Consider the following 19333-nt stretch of genomic DNA (forward strand, 5'->3'; position numbering starts at 1 on the left):
TAAAAGAGCAACATGGTAAAATATTTCTATTTAAAAAAAAAAGGACCCATCTCTCAAGGTGAAGTTGCACTAAGTCGGTAGGTTTTAAAATGCATCTTTGCACATATATTAAAAAAAAGCAAACAATCTCACAAATCTTCAAAGCAAGTTACCCCTTCGACATCAGTTAGTGATGTGTGAATTAACAGATCAAGGCATCGATAAACTCAAATGACATTGTAAATGGTAGAACTATATTCACTGGAATTTAGAAGAATGAGAGGGGATCTCATAGTAACACATAAAATTCTGGCTCATTGGAAAGATTGGCCTTTTCGTCAAAAGAGCCAAAGTGGCTAAAACACAGTTGAACAATTCAGTCCACTGTCGAGGCCAATCTTGCAGGGATAGGGTCAGCAAGCAAGAGGACGTATATTAAAAAAAAGCAAACAATCTCACAAATCTTCAAAGCAAGTTACCCCTTCGACATCAGTTAGTGACGTGTGCTGAATTAACAGATCAAGGCATCGGTAAACTCAAATGACTTTGTAAATGGTAGAACTATATTCACTGGAATTTAGAAGAATGAGAGGGGATCTCACAGTAACACATACAATTCTGACGGGATTGGACAGGTTAGATGCAGGAAGAATGTTTCCGATGTTGGGGAAGTCCAGAACCAGGGGTCACAGTCTAAGGATAAGGGGTAAGCCATTTAGGACCAAGATGAGGAGAAACATTTTCACCCAGAGAGTGGTGAACCTGTGGAATTCTCTACCACAGAAAATTGTTGAGGCCAGTTCGTTAGATATATTCAAAAGGGAGTTGGATGTGGCCCTTACGGCTGAAGGGATCAAGGGGTATGGAGAGAAAGCAGGAATGGGGTACTGAAGTTGCATGATCAGCCATGATCATATTGAATGGTGGTGCAGGCTCGAAGGGCCGAATGGTCTACTCCTGCACCTATTTTCTATGTTTCTATATTTAACTACATGGCAAGAACCCAAAGTTGACCAAGTTGCCCCACCAGTCATAAGGCAAGTAAACCAACAGTTAAAGGGGCCCCCCCAAACTCAAAACTCTTTCCTCGAGCTGATCAAATTCTAGCATCAAACTTAACAATATTGATATTTCATGGATGCAAGTATTCTCAGATTCTAACTGTTTTTGTTACTTGCACAAGTATCAAGTTCACTTAGAAACGGCGTGATACAATACACCAGGTTCCCCTTCATTGACTTATGTAGGGCTTCCTATTGCAACTCCTTCACCGAGCAAAAAGCTCCTTGAAGAGGCACATCAACTGCTTCAATAATTAGGCTACTGGCTTGACGTTGCATACTATAAATGACCTTTGGGTCAACTCTCTCATTCAATATGAAATTGCAAAGTATTTTTCCCTTTGGTTAACCAGAGCAAATGACAAAACAAAGCACATGTGTGTGACCACATCAGAAGGCTGACCTGACGGAAGATCACCCAATAAATGACACCATCAGAGATGAGCTTTAAACTCTGCCTGGTCTTACAGGTGGTCACACATGTCCGCAGAGCTTCACATTTTCCCTACCATTGGAAATTATCCAACGGCGTCTGGATCAGAGCAGCAACGGACACTGCAGGAAGGATTCTGCAACTTCAAGGTTCATCATAACATAATTGGGCTCCACACGAGTATATAGGAATTGATGTATCCACGGGGTTTCACCTATTGTCACAAAGCCAAGGTGTCTCAAATATGCTGAACATCAGCCTGAAATGCTGAAGGCAGAGAGGTTGGGAAACCTTCTAGCACCAAGTTCTCTTTCTCGCAAAGGTCAAAGATCTATCTTGGCAGGTGTAAATTTAACAGCAACATTTTAACCCTCATATCTACTTGAATCTAGTCACCCATCTCAGCAAGGAACACCTGGCTGGGATCACTCTCACATTTACCTAGTGGTGGGTTCTGGTGTCTGCTGTGCATCTGCAATGCAAGTATTCAGACTTTTGAGCGGCAACCTCGCACGGTGATCAGTACGAGCGATATTCCAAACTAAAATTAATCTCCCAATTCACTCGATACAAGAGCAGGATATTCCCGGAGGAGCGGAAACTACATCGCAGTGACAGTGATCAGAAGCTTTTAAAAAAAAGTGTGAAGGTAAACATGAACCTCTTGGTCACAAGTTGACTGGTGTAGGTTGTGAAGGAGAGCGTTCAGAAGTCTGTTGTTATTTAAAATTTAATTGAAGAATTCTTGGTGAGAATATAGTGTTAAATTTTCCATAATTCTTGGTATTTTAAAAGACTTCACCTATATTGGAAATACAATATATAAAATTTAAGGGTATTGCAGCTTTTGATTCCTCCCGCCCCCCAGATTCTTACAACTGTGGTACAGTATAGTTTTTACCGTCAAAGTATTTATCACCTGTAATGTTTAACTGACACTAGGGGGGAGATTTGGTGCATCTCATTGGGAGCAGTTTGCACTCCCAATTGCATAGTCTGAACTCTCCATATAGTTATCTCAGCAGCAAAGCCCAAGAAAGACAAGAAAACAATACTGGAAAGAAGAAACATCGAATAAATTACCCCTAGTTTGGACGTAGCTCAGTCAAGGAATGCAAGTTTTGTTCTTTAAATATAGAAAATGGCAGAGTTGGGAGAGTGTGTTCAGAAACTTGCCCATAGAGCCATCTAGTGGGCAGAGCCTGCAACTACACTGTGACTGTTGACATAGCAAAATTTAATAGGAAACGATGATCAAAAGTTGCATTGAAGTAGTGTGTGTAAAGTATGACCAAAAGTTGCAACAGGAAGTAATGTGTGTAGACAGGATGTGTGCAACTAGATACATGACTGACCCAGTCTAGATTAGTTAAATCAACAAAAAGCCACTTTTGATTTACACAGGATCCTATTCCTTGTCACACGGTTCAGATTTAACAAGATCAGTGCTGCATTTGGACGGACAGTTCAGTTCCCCATTTGTAACCATTGGGCGAATGAAGTGTGGATCTCCTGGAGCTGATCAACGAAGGATTGTTCAGGAGGGTGAACATCAAGCACCATCTTGCCCGAGCTCGTTTGGACCGCGGCATCTTTGTAAGTTTCTGATTGGGCACCAACTGAACCCCTGCAAGTAGCACCAAAAAACACACACACACACACACATCACAATCGTTTTAGGAGGCTCAAAAACCCTCTCATGCAACAGTAGAAAGACGTGCAGCAGTTTAGGAAGTAGAGCTGGGTGAAGCTCAGGACTTACTCTGCAATACAGGCAGGCGGAGGAGCCAGGAGACGCAAAATTGTGGTGCTACAGCACCACCACTGGTGGGAGGGTGTAATTACAGTGTGACGAGTTTACATTATAAAAACAGACCCAGGAATTTATAATAGGAATGAGTGTCAAGGCAAGATTTTTTGTTAATGCATGCACTTTTTCATAGCTCAGGAACCAGCTATAGAGGTGAGCACCCAATCTTAACATTTCTACCATTTTACAATGCTATGGTTCACAAGTGACCACTGGATGGATTGAACATTGGCGCTGGATGGAAGCCTCACGGTGCAACAATTTCCTTGTGGGCACGAGGTATTTAAAAGCCCATTCACTGCTGCCCATCTCCGTACTGCCTGAATTTGCTCACTAAATTACCACTGAGGCAGAGACGAATTTTGGGGCAGAATGGAGGTAGCTTTGCTCTGAAGCTTGCTGGGCCATACCTGACCCGAGGGGAGAGGGGGGCGGAGGGGAGGGGGGGGGGGGAGAAGAGGGCTCGACTGCACTTGATGCAGACACACGTTGTAGGGTTGCCAACCCTCCAGGGCTGCCCTGGAGATGCCAGAAATTAAACACCAATCTCCCGAACACGGCTGAGAAACACCCAGGAGAGAAAAAAAAAAAAATCAGAAGTGGCATTGTGATTGTTCTTCATTTTGTTTTAGTAGTTGTCAAAATATTGGCGAGGGGACACAAAGGAAAATGACGGACGGTGACGCATCATCCAATCGGGTAACAGAGAGGTGAGGATTGGCCGTGTCAGGCGACCAATGACGTGTGCGTGGAGGCGGGGTGCCTGGAGGTCCCGCGACAAAACCTCCAGCAATACATCCAAAGTTGGTGACCCCAAGTGTGCGCCCGAACTAGAGAGTGTTCCGTTATCTGGGACCAACCGCGCTTCGATGAGGGCCAAAAATATAGAAACAGGAACACATATCTGTGCATCCAATTTCGCCATCAAAACCTGAACTTCCAACAAGTTTAAAAAAAAAAAGCAAAGTTTCCAATTATATTTCCAAACTTTTTCCCCTTTCCGTCATACGGTCACTGACCTTCTTCCATGTTTTTGCCTTTATCATTACTGCTCATCTCACAGCCTTGGGATTGGAGGAGGAGGAAGCAAAAAGCGTTCATCACTGGATGGGACTGACTGACCTCCACCACCAGGAAGCCAGTGTAACAGCGATAGGCTACAGAAAAGGACAAGAAAAAAGTTGCTCTCGTTACAGCGTTTATTGGCCATTGCTAATAAATATAAGTTGTTGTTATTGCTGCTAGTTCCTCGCTATTAAAAATTGCATATGCAAGCGCATGTATATTGGTGCAAGGCATGTCCCTACGGAAGGGATGGAGAGAAGGAAAATAGCTGGGAACATCTTCCTATCTTCTAATGATCACCAGAAGCAGGTCACTCACCAAACCACAAGATTCTGAGAGAAGGAGGTTCGGAGGGGAGGTGGGGGGGGGGGGGTGGGGGCAGGAGAGAAGAGAGAAAGACCAAAAAACCTAAACTTACATTTATATAGCGCCTTTCACAACCACTGGAAGTCGCAAAGCGCTTCACAGCCAATGAAGTAATTTTGGAGTGTAGTCACCGTTGTCATGTGGGAAGCGCGGCAGCCAATTTGCGCACAGCAAGCTCCCACAAACAGCAATGTGTTAAACGAGCAAATAATCTGTTATGTTATGTTGATTGAGGGATAAGTATTGGCCCAGGACACCGTGGATAACTCCCCCTGCTCTTCTTCAAAATAGTGCCTTGGGATCTTTTACCTCCACCCGACAGCAGACGAGGCCTCGGTTTAACGTCTCATCCGAAAGGCGGCACCTCCGACAATGCGGCGCTCCCTCAGTACTGCACTGGGAGTGTCAGCCTAGATTTATGTGCTCAAGTCTCTGGAGTGAGACTTGAACCCACAACCTTCTGACTCAGGCGTGAGTGATACTCACTGAGTCACCGGTGATCAAAAAAAAAGGTACAATACAGAAACAAATTCATACAAAAAAAGAGCAAGTCCGGGCTTTAGTGGACAGCCATATTCAGAAGGAGCACGGGGCTATGAGGGCAATTCCTGTGTTCAGCCCACGACATCATCCTGCCTCCTTGCCGTCAATTATCGGGAACAGTAGCACCATGGTTGAGTTACTGGACTGTTAATCCAGAGGCCTGCACTAATGATCCGGAGACACCACCATGGCTAAATTCAGCGAATTAAATAAATCTGGAAAAAAGATGCTCGTGTCAGTAATGGTAACCATGAAACTGCCGGATTGTCGTAAAAGCCCATCCGGTTCACCAATGTTCTTTGGGGAAGGAAATCTGCTGCCCTTACCCGGTCTGGCCGATGTGTGACTCCAGACCCACAGCAATGTGGTTGACTCTTAACTGTCCCTCTGAAATGACCCAGCGAGACACTCGGTTTGCTACAAAAAACTGCAGCGATTCAAGGCATCAGCACACCACCTCCTCCTGGGCAATAAATGCCAAAAGGTCTTAAACATAGAAACATAGAAAATAGGTGCAGGAGCAGGCCATTCAGCCCTTCTAGCCTGCACCGCCATTCAATGAGTTCATGTCTGAACATGAAACTTCAATACCCCCTTCCTGCTTTCTCGCCATACCCCTTGATCCCCCGAGTAGTAAGGACTTCATCTAACTCCCTTTTGAATATATTTAGTGAATTGGCCTCAACTACTTTCTGTGGTAGAGAATTCCACAGGTTCACCACTCTCTGGGTGAAGAAGTTTCTCCTCATCTCGGTCCTAAATGGCTTACCCCTTATCCTTAGACTGTGACCCCTGGTTCTGGACTTCCCCAACATTGGGAACATTCTTCCTGCATCCAACCTGTCCAAACCCATCAGAATTTTAAACGTTTCTATGAGGTCCCCTCTCACTCTTCTGAACTCCAGTGAATACAAGCCCAGTTGATCCAGTCTTTCTTGATAGGTCAGTCCCACCAACCCGGGAATCAGTCTGGTGAATCTTCGCTGCACTCCCTCAATAGCAAGAACGTCCTTCCTCAAGTAAGGAGACCAAAACTGTACACAATACTCCAGGTGTGGCCTCACCAAGGCCCTATACAACTGTAGCAACACCTCCCTGCCCCTGTACTCAAATCCCCTCGCTATGAAGGCCAACATGCCATTTGCTTTCTTAACCGCCTGCTGTACCTGCATGCCAACCTTCAATGACTGATGTACCATGACACCCAGGTCTCGCTGCACCTTCCCCCTTCCTAATCTGTCGCCATTCAGATAATAGTCTGTCTCTCTGTTATCATCACCAAAGTGGATAACCTCACATTTATCCACATTATACTTCATCTGCCACGCATTTGCCCACTCACCTAACCTATCCAAGTCACTCTGCAGCCTCATAGCATCCTCCTCGCAGCTCACACTGCCACCCAACTTAGTGTCATCCGCAAATTTGGAGATACTACATTTAATCCCCTCGTCTAAATCATTAATGTACAATGTAAACAGCTGGGGCCCCAGCACAGAACCTTGCGGTACCCCACTGGTCACTGCCTGCCATTCTGAAAAGTACCCATTTACTCCTACTCTTTGCTTCCTGTCTGACAACCAGTTCTCAATCCACGTCAGCACACTATCCCCAATCCCATGTGCTTTAACTTTGCACATTAATCTCCTGTGTGGGACCTTGTCGAAAGCCTTCTGAAAGTCCAAATATACCACATCAACTGGTTCTCCTTTGTCTACTTTACTGGAAACATCCTCAAAAAATTCCAGAAGATTTGTCAAGCATGATTTCCCTTTCACAAATCCATGCTGACTTGGACCTATCATGTCACCATTTTCCAAATGCGCTGCTATGACATCCTTAATAATTGATTCCATCATTTTATCCACTACTGAGGTCAGGCTGACCGGTCTATAATTCCCTGCTTTCTCTCTCCCTCCTTTTTTAAAAAGTGGGGTTACATTGGCTACCCTCCACTCGATAGGAACTGATCCAAAGTCAATGGAATGTTGGAAAATGACTGTCAATGCATCCGCTATTTCCAAGGCAGAAACACAACCAGATCCAGTGAAAGAATAAATAAATATTGTGGGATTAGTGGAATTATTCATTGTTTTCCCCTCCGCCCCCTTAAAAACGGTGCTATTGCAAATGTGTTGCCCAGTCGGGCAAACAGGCCAGGAGCCCCCACTCCATGAAGCAAGGTGGCCACTTGCACTCCTTAAAAGAAAAGTCATTTGGACAAGGGGAACACAGAGTGGCAGCACCTGTGGAACTACACACCTGGAGTACTGCGTGCAGTTTTGGTTTCCACATTTAGGAAAGGATATACTTGCTTTGGAGGCAGTTCAGAGAAGATTCACTTGGTTGATTCTGGAAATGAAGGAGCTTGACTTATGAGGAAAGGTTGAGTAGGTTGGGCCTCTACTCATTGGAATTCAGAAGAATGAGAGGTGATCTTATCGAAAAGTATAGGATTATGAGGGGGCTTGACAAGGTGGATGCAGAGAGGATGTTTCCACTGATGGGGGAGAATGGAACTAGAGGGCATGATCTTAGAATAAGGGGCCGCCCATTTAAAACTGAGATGAGGAGAAATTTCTTTGTGGGTTGTGGATCTATGGAATTTGCTGCCTCAGAGAGCTGTGGAAGCTGGGACATTGAATAAATTTAAGACAGAAATAGACAGTTTCTTAAACGATAAGGGGATAAGGGGTTATGGGGAGCGGGCAGGGAAGTGGAGCTGAGTCCATGATCGGATCAGCCATGATCTTATTAAATGGCAGAGCAGGCACGGGGGGCCGTATGACCGACTCCTATTTCTTATGTTCTTATGTATCTTCAGAAACTGAGAGCTGTCTGGGGGGGGGGGGGGGAAAGAGGGAGAAATCAGAACTTATTCATTTATAAAATACTAGCCGACCTCATGTGGTGTTGTACATGAACTGCAGTTTTTAGGTGAAGCAGGGTTAGAGGGGGGGTCTAATTGGACCCCCCCCCCCCCCCCGCAATTATAAAAAATCATACATTGTCCTTAAATACTTTGATCTTATTTATTGCTTAATTGCAAAATGTACAGCAGCGTGAGAAGCAGGCAGTACAGTTGGTGGAGCCTGTGCGATTCTCTGGAGCATGGGCAGAGGAGGTGGTGGCGTGACAGTCAAGTTCCAGGATGATTGCGGCGATTGATCAAAACACAAGTAAAAGGACAGAGCGATACGGTTATGAAAACAGCAGCACAACAGTCGGATTCACACATTTAGTGCTCAAATGAGATGGAGGCCAAAAGCAGTTAGGGGTGATAGAGTTACGTTGGTTGGTCTGTGCTGCATCAGGAGATTGGCAACGACATTTGAACAAATTAGTTGATTGTTGCATTCTTAAAGACCTGTATTGCTTCAGACAAAAATCACAAGCCCTCACACACAGCGTTAAAAGTAGAAGCAGCATATTTACAGTTCCATGGTTAAACTAAAAGGACACCAAGGAAGCAGTGAGAGAAAGAAGAGAGAGAGAGAGAGAGAGAGAGAGAGAGAAAGGAGAGAGAGAGAAAAAAAGAAAGGAAAAAAAAGAGAGAAAGAGAGAAAGAAAGAAAAAGAAAAAAGAAAGAAAAGAAAGGAGAGAGAAAGAAAGAAAAAAAAAAAAAGAGAGAAAAAAGGGAAAAAAAGAAGAGTTACCTGGGTCAAAAAACTCCACCCCACGATTTATGAGGGCAAGGTCTATTCGACAGAAATGAACGATGTTGTAGAGGGCGGTAAGGACCACTCGCCACACCCCGGCAATGACCCCGATCAGGACGTTGAACGTAAAGAACAGGTACGTGAAGATGTACAGGCAGCGTCTGCAGAGGAAGATAAAACTTCAAGGTGCGTTGCGCACTTACACACCTCCCTAGATAATTGCATTTCTTTCCTAGCCAAATCCAGACTGGAAGCTCGTAGACTGAAAATATTGAGTCGGCCAAGCCAGCCAGTCTGGAGTGACGGCGGTAAAACAAGTGGGCCCCTTCATGCAAAGAAAGACTTGCATTTATAAAGCGCCCGAGAGTCTAGTCTACAGGTCTCCCGATTATGGGATAATCCAAGTACATAGACATTCTTCTCAGCTCTACCTCAGACAGTATATAATGGATAGACTCAAACGACTTGCATTTATATAGCGCCGTTCACAACCTCAGGATGTCCCAAAGCGCTTTAGTCAATGAAGTACTTCTGAAGTGTAGTCACTGTTGTAATGTGGGAAACGCAGCAGCCAATTTGTACACAGCAAGCTCCCACAAACAGCAATGTGATACTGGCCAGATCATGTATTTTTTTTTAGTGACGTTGATTGAGGGATAAATATTGGTCAAGGACACCGGAGATAATGCCCCTGCTTATCTTTGAAATAGTGCCATGGGATCTTTTACATCCACCTGAGAGAGCAGCCAGAGCCTTGGTTTAACGTCTCATCCAAAAGACGGCAATGGGGCACTCCTTCAAGCACTGCACTGGGAGTGTCAGCCCTGATTGTGCTCAAGTCCCTGGGGTGGAACTGGAATCTGTGACCCTGTGGGTCAGGAGAGAGTGCGCTGCCCACAGAGCCACGGCTGGCAAATGCCGTTAATACCGGGTGAATTAACTGAACCAAAATACTCACTGTGCCCAGGAACATATGGAATACTGCCCACAATTGATCCAAAACCCCCGTACCTGTTGGTGATGCTCAAGTGTTTCCCGTCCTTCCGGAGGAACAGCAACCGAGAGAGCAAGTGCTGAATCAACGTGACCACAATCAGTGTTAACCAGAAGGGCCTGAGAGAGAGAGAGAGAGAGAGAGAGAGAGAAAAAGAGAAAAGGTAACGACTGATATTGACGAACTGGCATTATGGTGCGCACGAACGTTTGTGCCAATGCCCTCAAGCATCAACAATGCCGAGAAATGCAGAATATGCCAAGTTCTCATCCAACCATGCTCCAAAGTGATTGTGAGATTCCCGACTGTAATGAAGCATGGCTACATGGAGAGTTTGAGATTATCGATGACCACAGGGATGGGAAAACTGTTGCTAATCCCTGAACAAGGGGCGGTGTCATTAGCCCCAGATTTGATGTTCAAGTAAAGGAACTCGAAAAAGGTGGCAAAATGGTCTCTTGCCTTCCCGTCAGTTTGGGTCCCTCGTCCCAACGAACCCAGTCTGCAGCATGGACCATGAAGAGGCCAAGCGAAAACACAGGAGGAAAAATCCGAGGATTCTTTTTCTAAAATGTGAAGCCAGCCTATAATAAAACATTCAAACTATAAAAAAAAAACAACTGATCAGGCCACATGCAAACCATCGCCCTTATTACAAGACCTTCTAACCAGAGATGAACCCATGGGCCCGGGGGCAAGTGCAGTTGGGAGTTTTATGGAATCGATGAAAGGTCAAATTTACACCCAATTTTAAAAAAAAATTGAAATCCAAAATATGCAGGAATGATGCAAACTGGTAAAGACCGCTTCTCCTCCAGAATCACGGGCAGATTGGACAAAGGTCTCGATCGCCATTGTTCCGCAACTTGACTCTACTGAACTCAATTTGCTACACTTTCAAATTTAGAGTTTGGTTGCGGAGAGAGACAGAACATTAGGAACAAACGCAAAGCGTGGGCTCTGGAGGAGTTTCTGCAGCTGGGGCTGGATGCACAGCCTCCTTTGGGAGATTCCACAGACTCGGGCCCACTGGAAGGGTTCAATTATGAGGCTGCGTTGCATAGACTGGGCTTGTATTCCCTGGAATATAGAAGATTAAGGGGTGATCTAATTGAGGTGTTCAAAGTGATTAAAGGATTCGATAGGGTAGAGAGCGCGCGCGAGAGAGAGAGAGAGAGAGAGAGAGAGAGAAAGCAAGCACGAGAGAGAGAGCGCGAGAGAAAGACTATTTCCTCTGGTGGGAGAGTCCGGAACAAGGGGAAAAATCACCTTAAAAGTGGAGCCAGGAGTGATTCAGGAAGTACTTCTTCATGCAAAAGGTGCAGGAATCTGGAACCCCCTCCCCCAAAGAACTGTTGAGAGGCTGGGGGTCAGTTGAAAATTTCAGAAAGGAGCTTGTTTTGTTAGGCAAGGGTTAAGGGTTACAGAACCAAGGCCAGTAGATGGAGTTAAGATCCAGATCAGTCGTGATCTAATTGAATGACAGAACAAGCTCGAGGGGCTGAATGGCCTCCTCCTGTTGCTATAGGTGGTATAAAAAGTAGAGGGATGATTCAGTGATCTAGACCTTCCAGCCAGGAGCTAAACTGACAGGAAGTATGGACCAGGAAATCATGAGTCCATAATTCAGGATTTTCCATCCATTGGGGGCAATCTTTCAAACGGTGCTCCGTGGGGGATCGGATCACGGAATCGCCCCTTTAAAGACTGAAACAAAGTACAGCACTCTGGCAGATGATGGGCGACTGAGTCAATTGCAGGCGGATAGTTTGCATTCTGCATTCCATTTACCAGCTCGGAAAGTGCTCGAGCAAGTCCTGCAGCTTCAGGTGACTGCCACCTTCTGGGGTGGAGGAGGCGGGGGCCCCCAACAAAATCCCCCCCCCCAACCCCACCCCCGCCCCCGCCCCCGCCCCCCCGCCAACAAAATCACACCCCCACCCACGAGCAAATCCCGGAGCCAAGTGTTTAAGATTTCGACTCGTCGGAGCAGCAAGATATGGAAGAGGTTCCGCGTGCCCCACACTCACCACATGTTGTCCAGGATCCGGAAGATAAGCAGGCTCTGTCCGTGGAGAATGGGAACGATGACGAGAAAGGCAAATAGAAGAAAACATATGAAGAATACCAGCTGCTGGAAGAGGAGACCTAAACGGGAGAGAGTTAAAAAAAAAAATGCAACAGGCACAATTTTCAAGTCCTTCTATGATGGGCTGCCCCGTGTCCTAATTCGCATCGAGTCCCACTCACCCATCACCCACTGTGCTCGCTGCCCCGTGTCCTAACTCGCACCGAGTCCCACTCACCCATCACCCCCTGTGCTCGCTGACCGACACTTGCTCCCGGTTAAGCAACGCCTTGATTTCAAATCCCTCCAATCTCCTCCAGCCCCACAACCCTCCCCCCCAGAGATGTCTGCGCTCCTTTAATTCTGCCCTCGAGCATCCCTGATTATAATCGCTTAACCATCGGTGGCTGTGCCTTTTGTTGCCTGGGCCCCAAGCTCTGGAACTCCCTCCCTAAACCTCTCCGCCTCTCTACCTCTCTTTCCTCCTTCAAGACGCTCCTTAAAACCTACCTCTTTGACCAAGCTTTTGGTCACCTGCGCTAATTTCTCCTTGTGTGGCTCGGTGTCAAATTTATCCGTTTTGTCTTATAACCCTGCTGTGAAGCACCTTGGGACATTTTACTACATTAAAGGCGCTATATAATTTAAAGTTGTTGTTATCGATGATATAATCAGTCAGACGGGTCTAGTATCCTCTGCCGACCTCATCACGTACTGAAACTGAGCTGTGTCTTCTATCAGCTCGCTTGATGATATAAATTCTATGTACATGACAGTTATATTTGAAGGAGGAGAAGGAGGGAAATTGGAAACTTTTAGGAAACTCCCACCTTCTGAAAGAATGACAATTTACCCAGCGACATTACCAGATGATAAAAATATACCCATTCTATCTTCGTGCTCAGTTCCCACCCAGCACCCCCACAGGCAAACAAGTTTCCACGTTCAAATATAGAACCAAAACTCGAAACAGCTCCAAGACAGTCCATCACCGGTTACCTAAACAGACGAGCGCAGCCTGGTAACTGGTGAAGCTCATCCACTGGACGACGGTGGAGCAAGAGGGTCTGAAGCGCTCCTTGCGGTTGAAGACTTTTTGTATGTCCCCTCTGTGGAGAGCCTGAAGGTTCTCCCTGTAATAGAGCAAAGGCCAAGTGAGCAGGAAGCTAGCTGGAATACTGTTTACATCACTAATATGCACAATACTCAATAGTAATTTAAAAATAGAATTGAACTGTCGTCATCCAACAACCATGTATATGGTGCATTTAACTAATAAAATAGATGGAGTGGATAGGGAGGACCTGTTTCCATTAGCAGAGGGGTCAACAACCAGGGGGCATAGACTTAAAGTAATTGGTAGGAGGTTGAGAGGGGATTTGAGGGGAAATTTCTTCACCCAGAGTATGGAGGGATCTGCAACTCGCTGCCTGAAAGGGTGGTAGAGGCAGAAACCCTCACCAAATTTAAAAAGTACCTGGATGTGCACTTGACTAAGAGCTGGAAAGTGAGATTAGGCTGGATAGCTCTTTGTCGGCCAGCACGGACACGATGGGCCGAAATGGCCTCCTTCCTAGTGGGGTACCGCAAGGTTCAGTGCTGGGACCCCAGCTATTTACAATATATATTAATGATTTAGACGAAGGAATTTAATGTAATATCTCCAAGTTTGCAGATGACACTAAGCTGGGTGGCGGTGTGAGCTGTGAGGAGGAGGCCAAGAGGCTGCAGGGTGACTTGAACAGGTTAGGTGAGTGGGCAAATGCATGGCAGATGCAGTATAATGTAGATAAATGTGAGGTTATCCACTTTGGTGGCAAAAACAGGAAGGCAGATTATCTGAATGGTGACAGATTAGTAAAAGGGGAGGTGCAATGAGACCTGGGTGTCATGGTACATCAGTCATTGAAAGTAGGCACGCAGGTACAGCAGGCAATAAAGAAAGCAAATGGCACGTTGGCCTTCATAGCGAGAGGATTTGAGTATAGGAGCAGGGAGGTCTTGCTGCAGTTGTAGAGAGCCTTGCTGAGATCACACCTTGCGTATTGTGTGCAGTTTTGGTCTCCTAATCTGAGGAAGGACATTCTTGCTATTGAGGGAGTGCAGCGAAGGTTCACCAGACTGATTCCCGGGATGGCAGGGCTGACATATGAACAAAGACTGGATCAACTAGGCTTATATTCAATGGAATTTAGAAGAATGAGAGGGGATCTCATAGAAGCATATAAAATTCTGATGGGATTGGACAGGTTATATGCAGGAAAAATGTTCCCGATGTTGGGGAAGTCCAGAACCAGGGGTCACAGTCTAAGGATAAGGGGATAAGCCATCTAAGACCGAGATGAGGAGACACTTTTTCACTCAGAGGATTGTGAACCTGTGGAATTCTTTACCACAGAAAGTTGTTGAGGCCAGTTCATTAGATATATTCAAAAGGGAGTTATGCAGAGAAAGCAGGAATGGGGTACTGAAGTTGCATGATCAGCCATGATCATATTGAATGGTGGTGCAGGCTCGAAGGGTGAATGGCCTTCTCTTGCACCTATTCTCTATGTTTTTATGTTTCCGTGCTGTAAATTTTTATGATTCTGAAATGTTCCAAGGCGCTTCATAGGAAAGTTGTCAAACAAAATTACCGAGCCACACAAGGAGATATGAGGACAGATGACCAAAAAAGGCTTGGACAAAGAGGTAGGTTTTAAGAAGCATGTTAACCAGGAGAGAGAAGGGCAGAGAAGATGGAGTTCAGAGCTTAGGACCTAGGCAGCCGAAGGCACGTCCGTCAATGGTGGAGTGATGAAAATAAACACTTGGATGCTCAAGAGGCCAGAATTAGAGGAGCGCGGAAATCTCAAAGGCTTGTAGGGCTGGAGGAGGTTACAGAGGTAGGGATGGGGCCGGGGTGGGGGCGTAGGGACAAGACTGTAATAGGGATTTGACAACAATTAGCAGAGGGATAAATTGGAATATTTACATAGAGATTCACAATTTATTGACATTCACAAATGCAAGATGTTATGTATTTAACCCCTTGTAACCTGCATCACACCCGTCCACCAGAGGGCGTAACTTTTGGAGTCTCAAGGGATCCCTGCATCCCTTGAGAGCACAGTGTATAAGCAGGCCAACCACGAGGTACCTGCACTCTGGAACTACAATAAAAGGAGCCAAGGTCACACTTGCTCATTACACACGGTACTTGGTTTGACCATTTATTATGAGCATAAACAAAGGATGTGCTGGAATCCATATATTGAGACAGGCATGGATCGCATCTTAAGCTGTGAATTACTGTTCACGGAGTAGCTTTTGTGCACATGAAATCCATTGGTACATACAATCCCTCACCTCCCCCTTTGTAAACTCATCCTAAACTTGGCTACCTATATCCCAACTCTGTTCCCAGTGGCAGAAGGGTCGGGAACCAGAGGACCCAGATTTAAGATGACTGGCAAAAGAACCAAAGGCGACACAAGAATTTTGTTTTAATGAAACACAGCGCGCAGTTGCGGTCTGGAATGCACGGCCTGAAAGGGTTGTGGAGGCAGACTCAATCACTGCTTTCAAAAGGGAGTTAGAATCATGGAATGGTTACAGCAGTGAAGAAAGCCTTTCGGCCCAATGAGCCTGTACCAAATTAGAAATATCTCCAACATTACACAGCAAAAAACTCAACTGGAGATTTCTACCCAATCACCATCAAGAAAATAAACTCACAAAACAACTAAAAAGGAGTTGGATAAGAAAGAAAAATGTGTAGGGCTGCAGGGAAAGGGCGGGGGGAGTGGGACTGGCTGAGGTGCTCTTGCAGAGAACCGGCATGGGCTCGATGGGCCGAATGGCCGCCTTCCCAGCTGTAACCTGTCATGTATGTACATGCTGTTTGTAGCCACCAGATGGTGCCATTGCTGGAGGCCACTGAGCAGCACGCACATGGTGCTGCTCTGGTATAAAAGGCCAGCCATTTTGAGAGTCAGGCACTTTGGGCCAAAATAAAGCAGAAGCAAGGTTGTACCTTGCTTAGTTAATCAGTACTCAGTTTGTACCTTTATTGCATACATAACAACCATTCTAGGATTTCAAGTCCCATTGAACCATTACCCTCCGTGCTTGGTTCCTGGTCCGGTAATGCTTAAATTGAAAATTCCCAATCTGGTCTTCAAATCCTTCTGTGGCTTCGCCCCTCCAAATCTCTCTCCAGCCCTGCACTGCTCCAATTCTGGCCCCTTGCGTATCCCCGATTTACTTCGCCCCATCATTGGTGGCCTTGCCTTCAGCTGTCGAGACCCCAAAAGCTCTGGCATTCTCTCCCCTCCTTCAAGACGCTCCTTAAAACCTACTTCTTTGGCCAAGCTTTTGGTCACCTGTCCCAATATCATGGACTTGTTAAATGTTGTTCATAGAAACATAGAAAATAGGTGCAGGAGTAGGCCATTTGGCCCTTCAAGCCTGAATCACCATTCAATATCATGGCTGATCATTCACCTCAGTGAATCACCTTGGGATGTTTACCAGTTAAAGTTGCTATACAAATGCAAACGCTTGTTGAATGTAAATACAATTTCCCAACATTATATTGAATAAAAATCCCATGAACGAGATACAATTGAACAAGTGAAACTCATCCACAATTAGAAAGCAGGGGTTGAGGGAGGAATGGCCATTGGAAGGCCAAGAATTTTCTGCGTCATAACTAGTCAGTCATGGAAATTTACAGAGTAAATGAAAATATTAGTGATCAGCACCGGTTTGTTGTACATATACTTAATAGAAAATGATTTATGAAAGCTGTTATGTCCTTAGATGCTCTGATAATGACTCCACGAGGCAATGTGTTGTACTTGAACTATAGTGACATTAGTCCATTTAATGCAACTCCAGAGTGAGGATCACACATGGTGGCCTGCCTTTTATACACCTTAGTGTATAAAAGGCAGGCACACCTATACAGGTAACCTACAAGTCTCCCACTGCAGTGCCCCCTAGTGGCACACCTTAGTGACCATACAGCTGGTGTACAAGTTTCCCATAGTGCCCTCAGGTGGCACATCATATGTAATAGTACAAGCAGTAAACATGTCTGGATACATGACAAAAGCAACAACAGGCTAGATTTTCTGCTCACGGGTTACAAATGGGCAGAGAAATCAGCATCATCATCAGGTGGGATAACCGAAGTCTCTTATTGCAAAGTTACCTGTGTAAAACCATCGACCTCATTAATGTAGAGAGGGTGAAGAAACAAGATACAGCGACTGCAGACACATAGCAGACTATTTGGGGGGGAAAAAATGGAAGACATTTATTTTCCATTGCACCATTCAGACATTATACAAAATCAGAACTGCCCAAAATCCCAAGTATTAATGAGAAGCCAGTCAGTGCATCAACTGTGATTAGATTCGGTGGTTAACACCCCCACATTGGTTAACACCCCCACGTTGGTTGGCCCACCTTTCAAGCTGTGGCCGGGGGGGGCGGGAGGAACCAACGAGGAAGTCGACAGATGAATCGGCCCACTGCTAGTCTTGCCATAAGCAAAAAAAAACCCTCAAAAATATTCAAATCTTCCACCGATTGGTTTTTAAACCATCTGCATAAAGTTTGCTTGGTTTGATAAATTGTTGGGCCATTTTTTGTACAGAATGATCATTCAGTCAGTCAGTCATAGGCATGCCCACGAAACAAGGATGACTTGCTTCCACGCCAAAAAAGGATGAGCTCACAGGTGTTTCAATGAAGGACCTAATATTCCAGATCCCGAACTACATCTTGAAGGGTTAAGATGCCTGGGCGTGGATTTAAAAAAAAAAAAACGTGGGGTGACCGTTGCACACCAGCCACCACACGAGTTTGACAGAGCGAGGTCTTGGTCCAGTGGCAAGGGTTAACCAAGACGACTGGAGACCAGCTCTGCTACACGGACCTAGTGTGCCCACATATCGCAGTGTGGGCTGGGCCCGTGCTGCCCCTGGGCCCCGAAAAATGACCATTAATGTCCAAGTGAACATACAAAAAACGCCCTGGTTTGATTCAGAGACCCATTTCACTCACTGCACGAACGCAAAAGCACATTCCACTAAGCAATGTCAGTTTGACTGAGAATTTAGACCCTTCCCCCTTCCCCTCCCCCCCAGTAAGTTGCAACCCTCACTGCTTGATCCAGGGCCTGGAAGAACAAGTCAGTCAGCGAGCTGAATATTGACCCTCATAAAATCAAATTACTTATTTTTATCAATTGAAAAAATGAACCCAAACATTTTCTTATTGCAGTATGACTCGAAAGAATAATTTGAGCATTGGTGGTTCTGCGGTAGAATTCTCTCCTGCCACACGGGAGACCCGGGATCGATTCCCGGCCATCCTCGACTCCGAGTGACTGCCCAAGAGGAGAAGATTGGGGGAGGTTGTTGGTAGTCACTTAAAATAAAAAATGAAAACACAAACTAAATCGCAAACCTTCAAACATCCAAAAATAATATTTGACGATTTTGAGAACTTCAGTCCTACTGTCCGAAAGATTGATGCCGAATCCCTGGAGCACGTAGGTTATCTCCTCTCGGACTCCCGCCCGCATCTTCTGCAGAGTGGGGACAACGTCCACTACAAGCAGGAGAGCAACCTGTCGGGGAAAAACAGGGGCAGGAGTGTTTAAATACGAGGTGGTAAATAAAACCCCGGCAATCTGAAATGGAAGAGAGCAACTGCATCAAAAGACTTGCATTTCTATAGCGCCTTTCACAACCACCGGATGTTTCAAAAGCGTTTTACAACCAATGAAGTACTTTTTGAAGTGTACTCACTGTTGTAATTGCAAAGTGCTGCAGTACAGTGGGACCTGGGGATCCTTGTGCATAGAAACATAGAAAATCGGTGCTGGAGTAGGCCATTCGGCCCTTCGAGCCTGCACCAGCATTCAATAAGATCATGGCTGATCATGCAACTTCAGTACCCCATTCCTGCTTTCACTGCATACCCCTTGATCCCCTTTAGCCGTATGGGCCACATCTAACTCCTTTTTGAATATATCTAACGAACTGGCCTCAACAACTTTCTGTGGTTGAGAATTCCACAGGTTCACAATTCTCTGACTGGAGATGTTTCGCCTTATCTCGGTCCTAAATGACTTACCCCGTACCCTTAGAAGCACAAAAGGTTAATATGCAGGTACAGCAAGTAATCAGGAAGGCAAATGGAATGTTGGCCTTTATTGCAAGGGGAATGGAGTATAAAAGCAGGGAAGTCCTACTACAACTGTACAGGGTATTGGTGAGGCCACACCTAGAGTACTGCATACAGTTTTGCTCTCCGTATTTAAGGAAGGATATACTTGCATTGTAGGTAGTTCAGAGAAG

The 19333-nt window shown here is 45.5% G+C and overlaps 1 protein-coding gene and 1 pseudogene across 1 annotated transcript in view; one reads left to right on the forward strand and one right to left on the reverse strand.

Annotated features, from left to right (window-relative positions):
- The window catches only part of stra6 (signaling receptor and transporter of retinol STRA6), a 53258-nt gene continuing 33925 nt past the window's right edge, over nt 1–19333 (reverse strand). Inside the window, exons 11-18 of the mRNA XM_070865019.1 lie at nt 18438–18600; nt 17176–17251; nt 12978–13111; nt 11941–12058; nt 9928–10029; nt 8914–9077; nt 4303–4440; nt 1–3100 (exon numbers count right to left, since the gene is read on the reverse strand). Of these exons, the coding sequence (XP_070721120.1) occupies nt 2916–3100; nt 4303–4440; nt 8914–9077; nt 9928–10029; nt 11941–12058; nt 12978–13111; nt 17176–17251; nt 18438–18600 (1080 nt within the window). The 3' untranslated portion in view covers nt 1–2915. The remainder of the gene's footprint in view (nt 3101–4302; nt 4441–8913; nt 9078–9927; nt 10030–11940; nt 12059–12977; nt 13112–17175; nt 17252–18437; nt 18601–19333) is intronic.
- Nucleotides 10103–10480, forward strand: LOC139233708 (small ribosomal subunit protein uS8-like; annotated as a pseudogene).

The sequence above is a fragment of the Pristiophorus japonicus genome, chromosome 21 (assembly GCF_044704955.1).
Source record: "Pristiophorus japonicus isolate sPriJap1 chromosome 21, sPriJap1.hap1, whole genome shotgun sequence".
In the NCBI taxonomy this organism is placed as follows: domain Eukaryota; kingdom Metazoa; phylum Chordata; class Chondrichthyes; family Pristiophoridae; genus Pristiophorus; species Pristiophorus japonicus.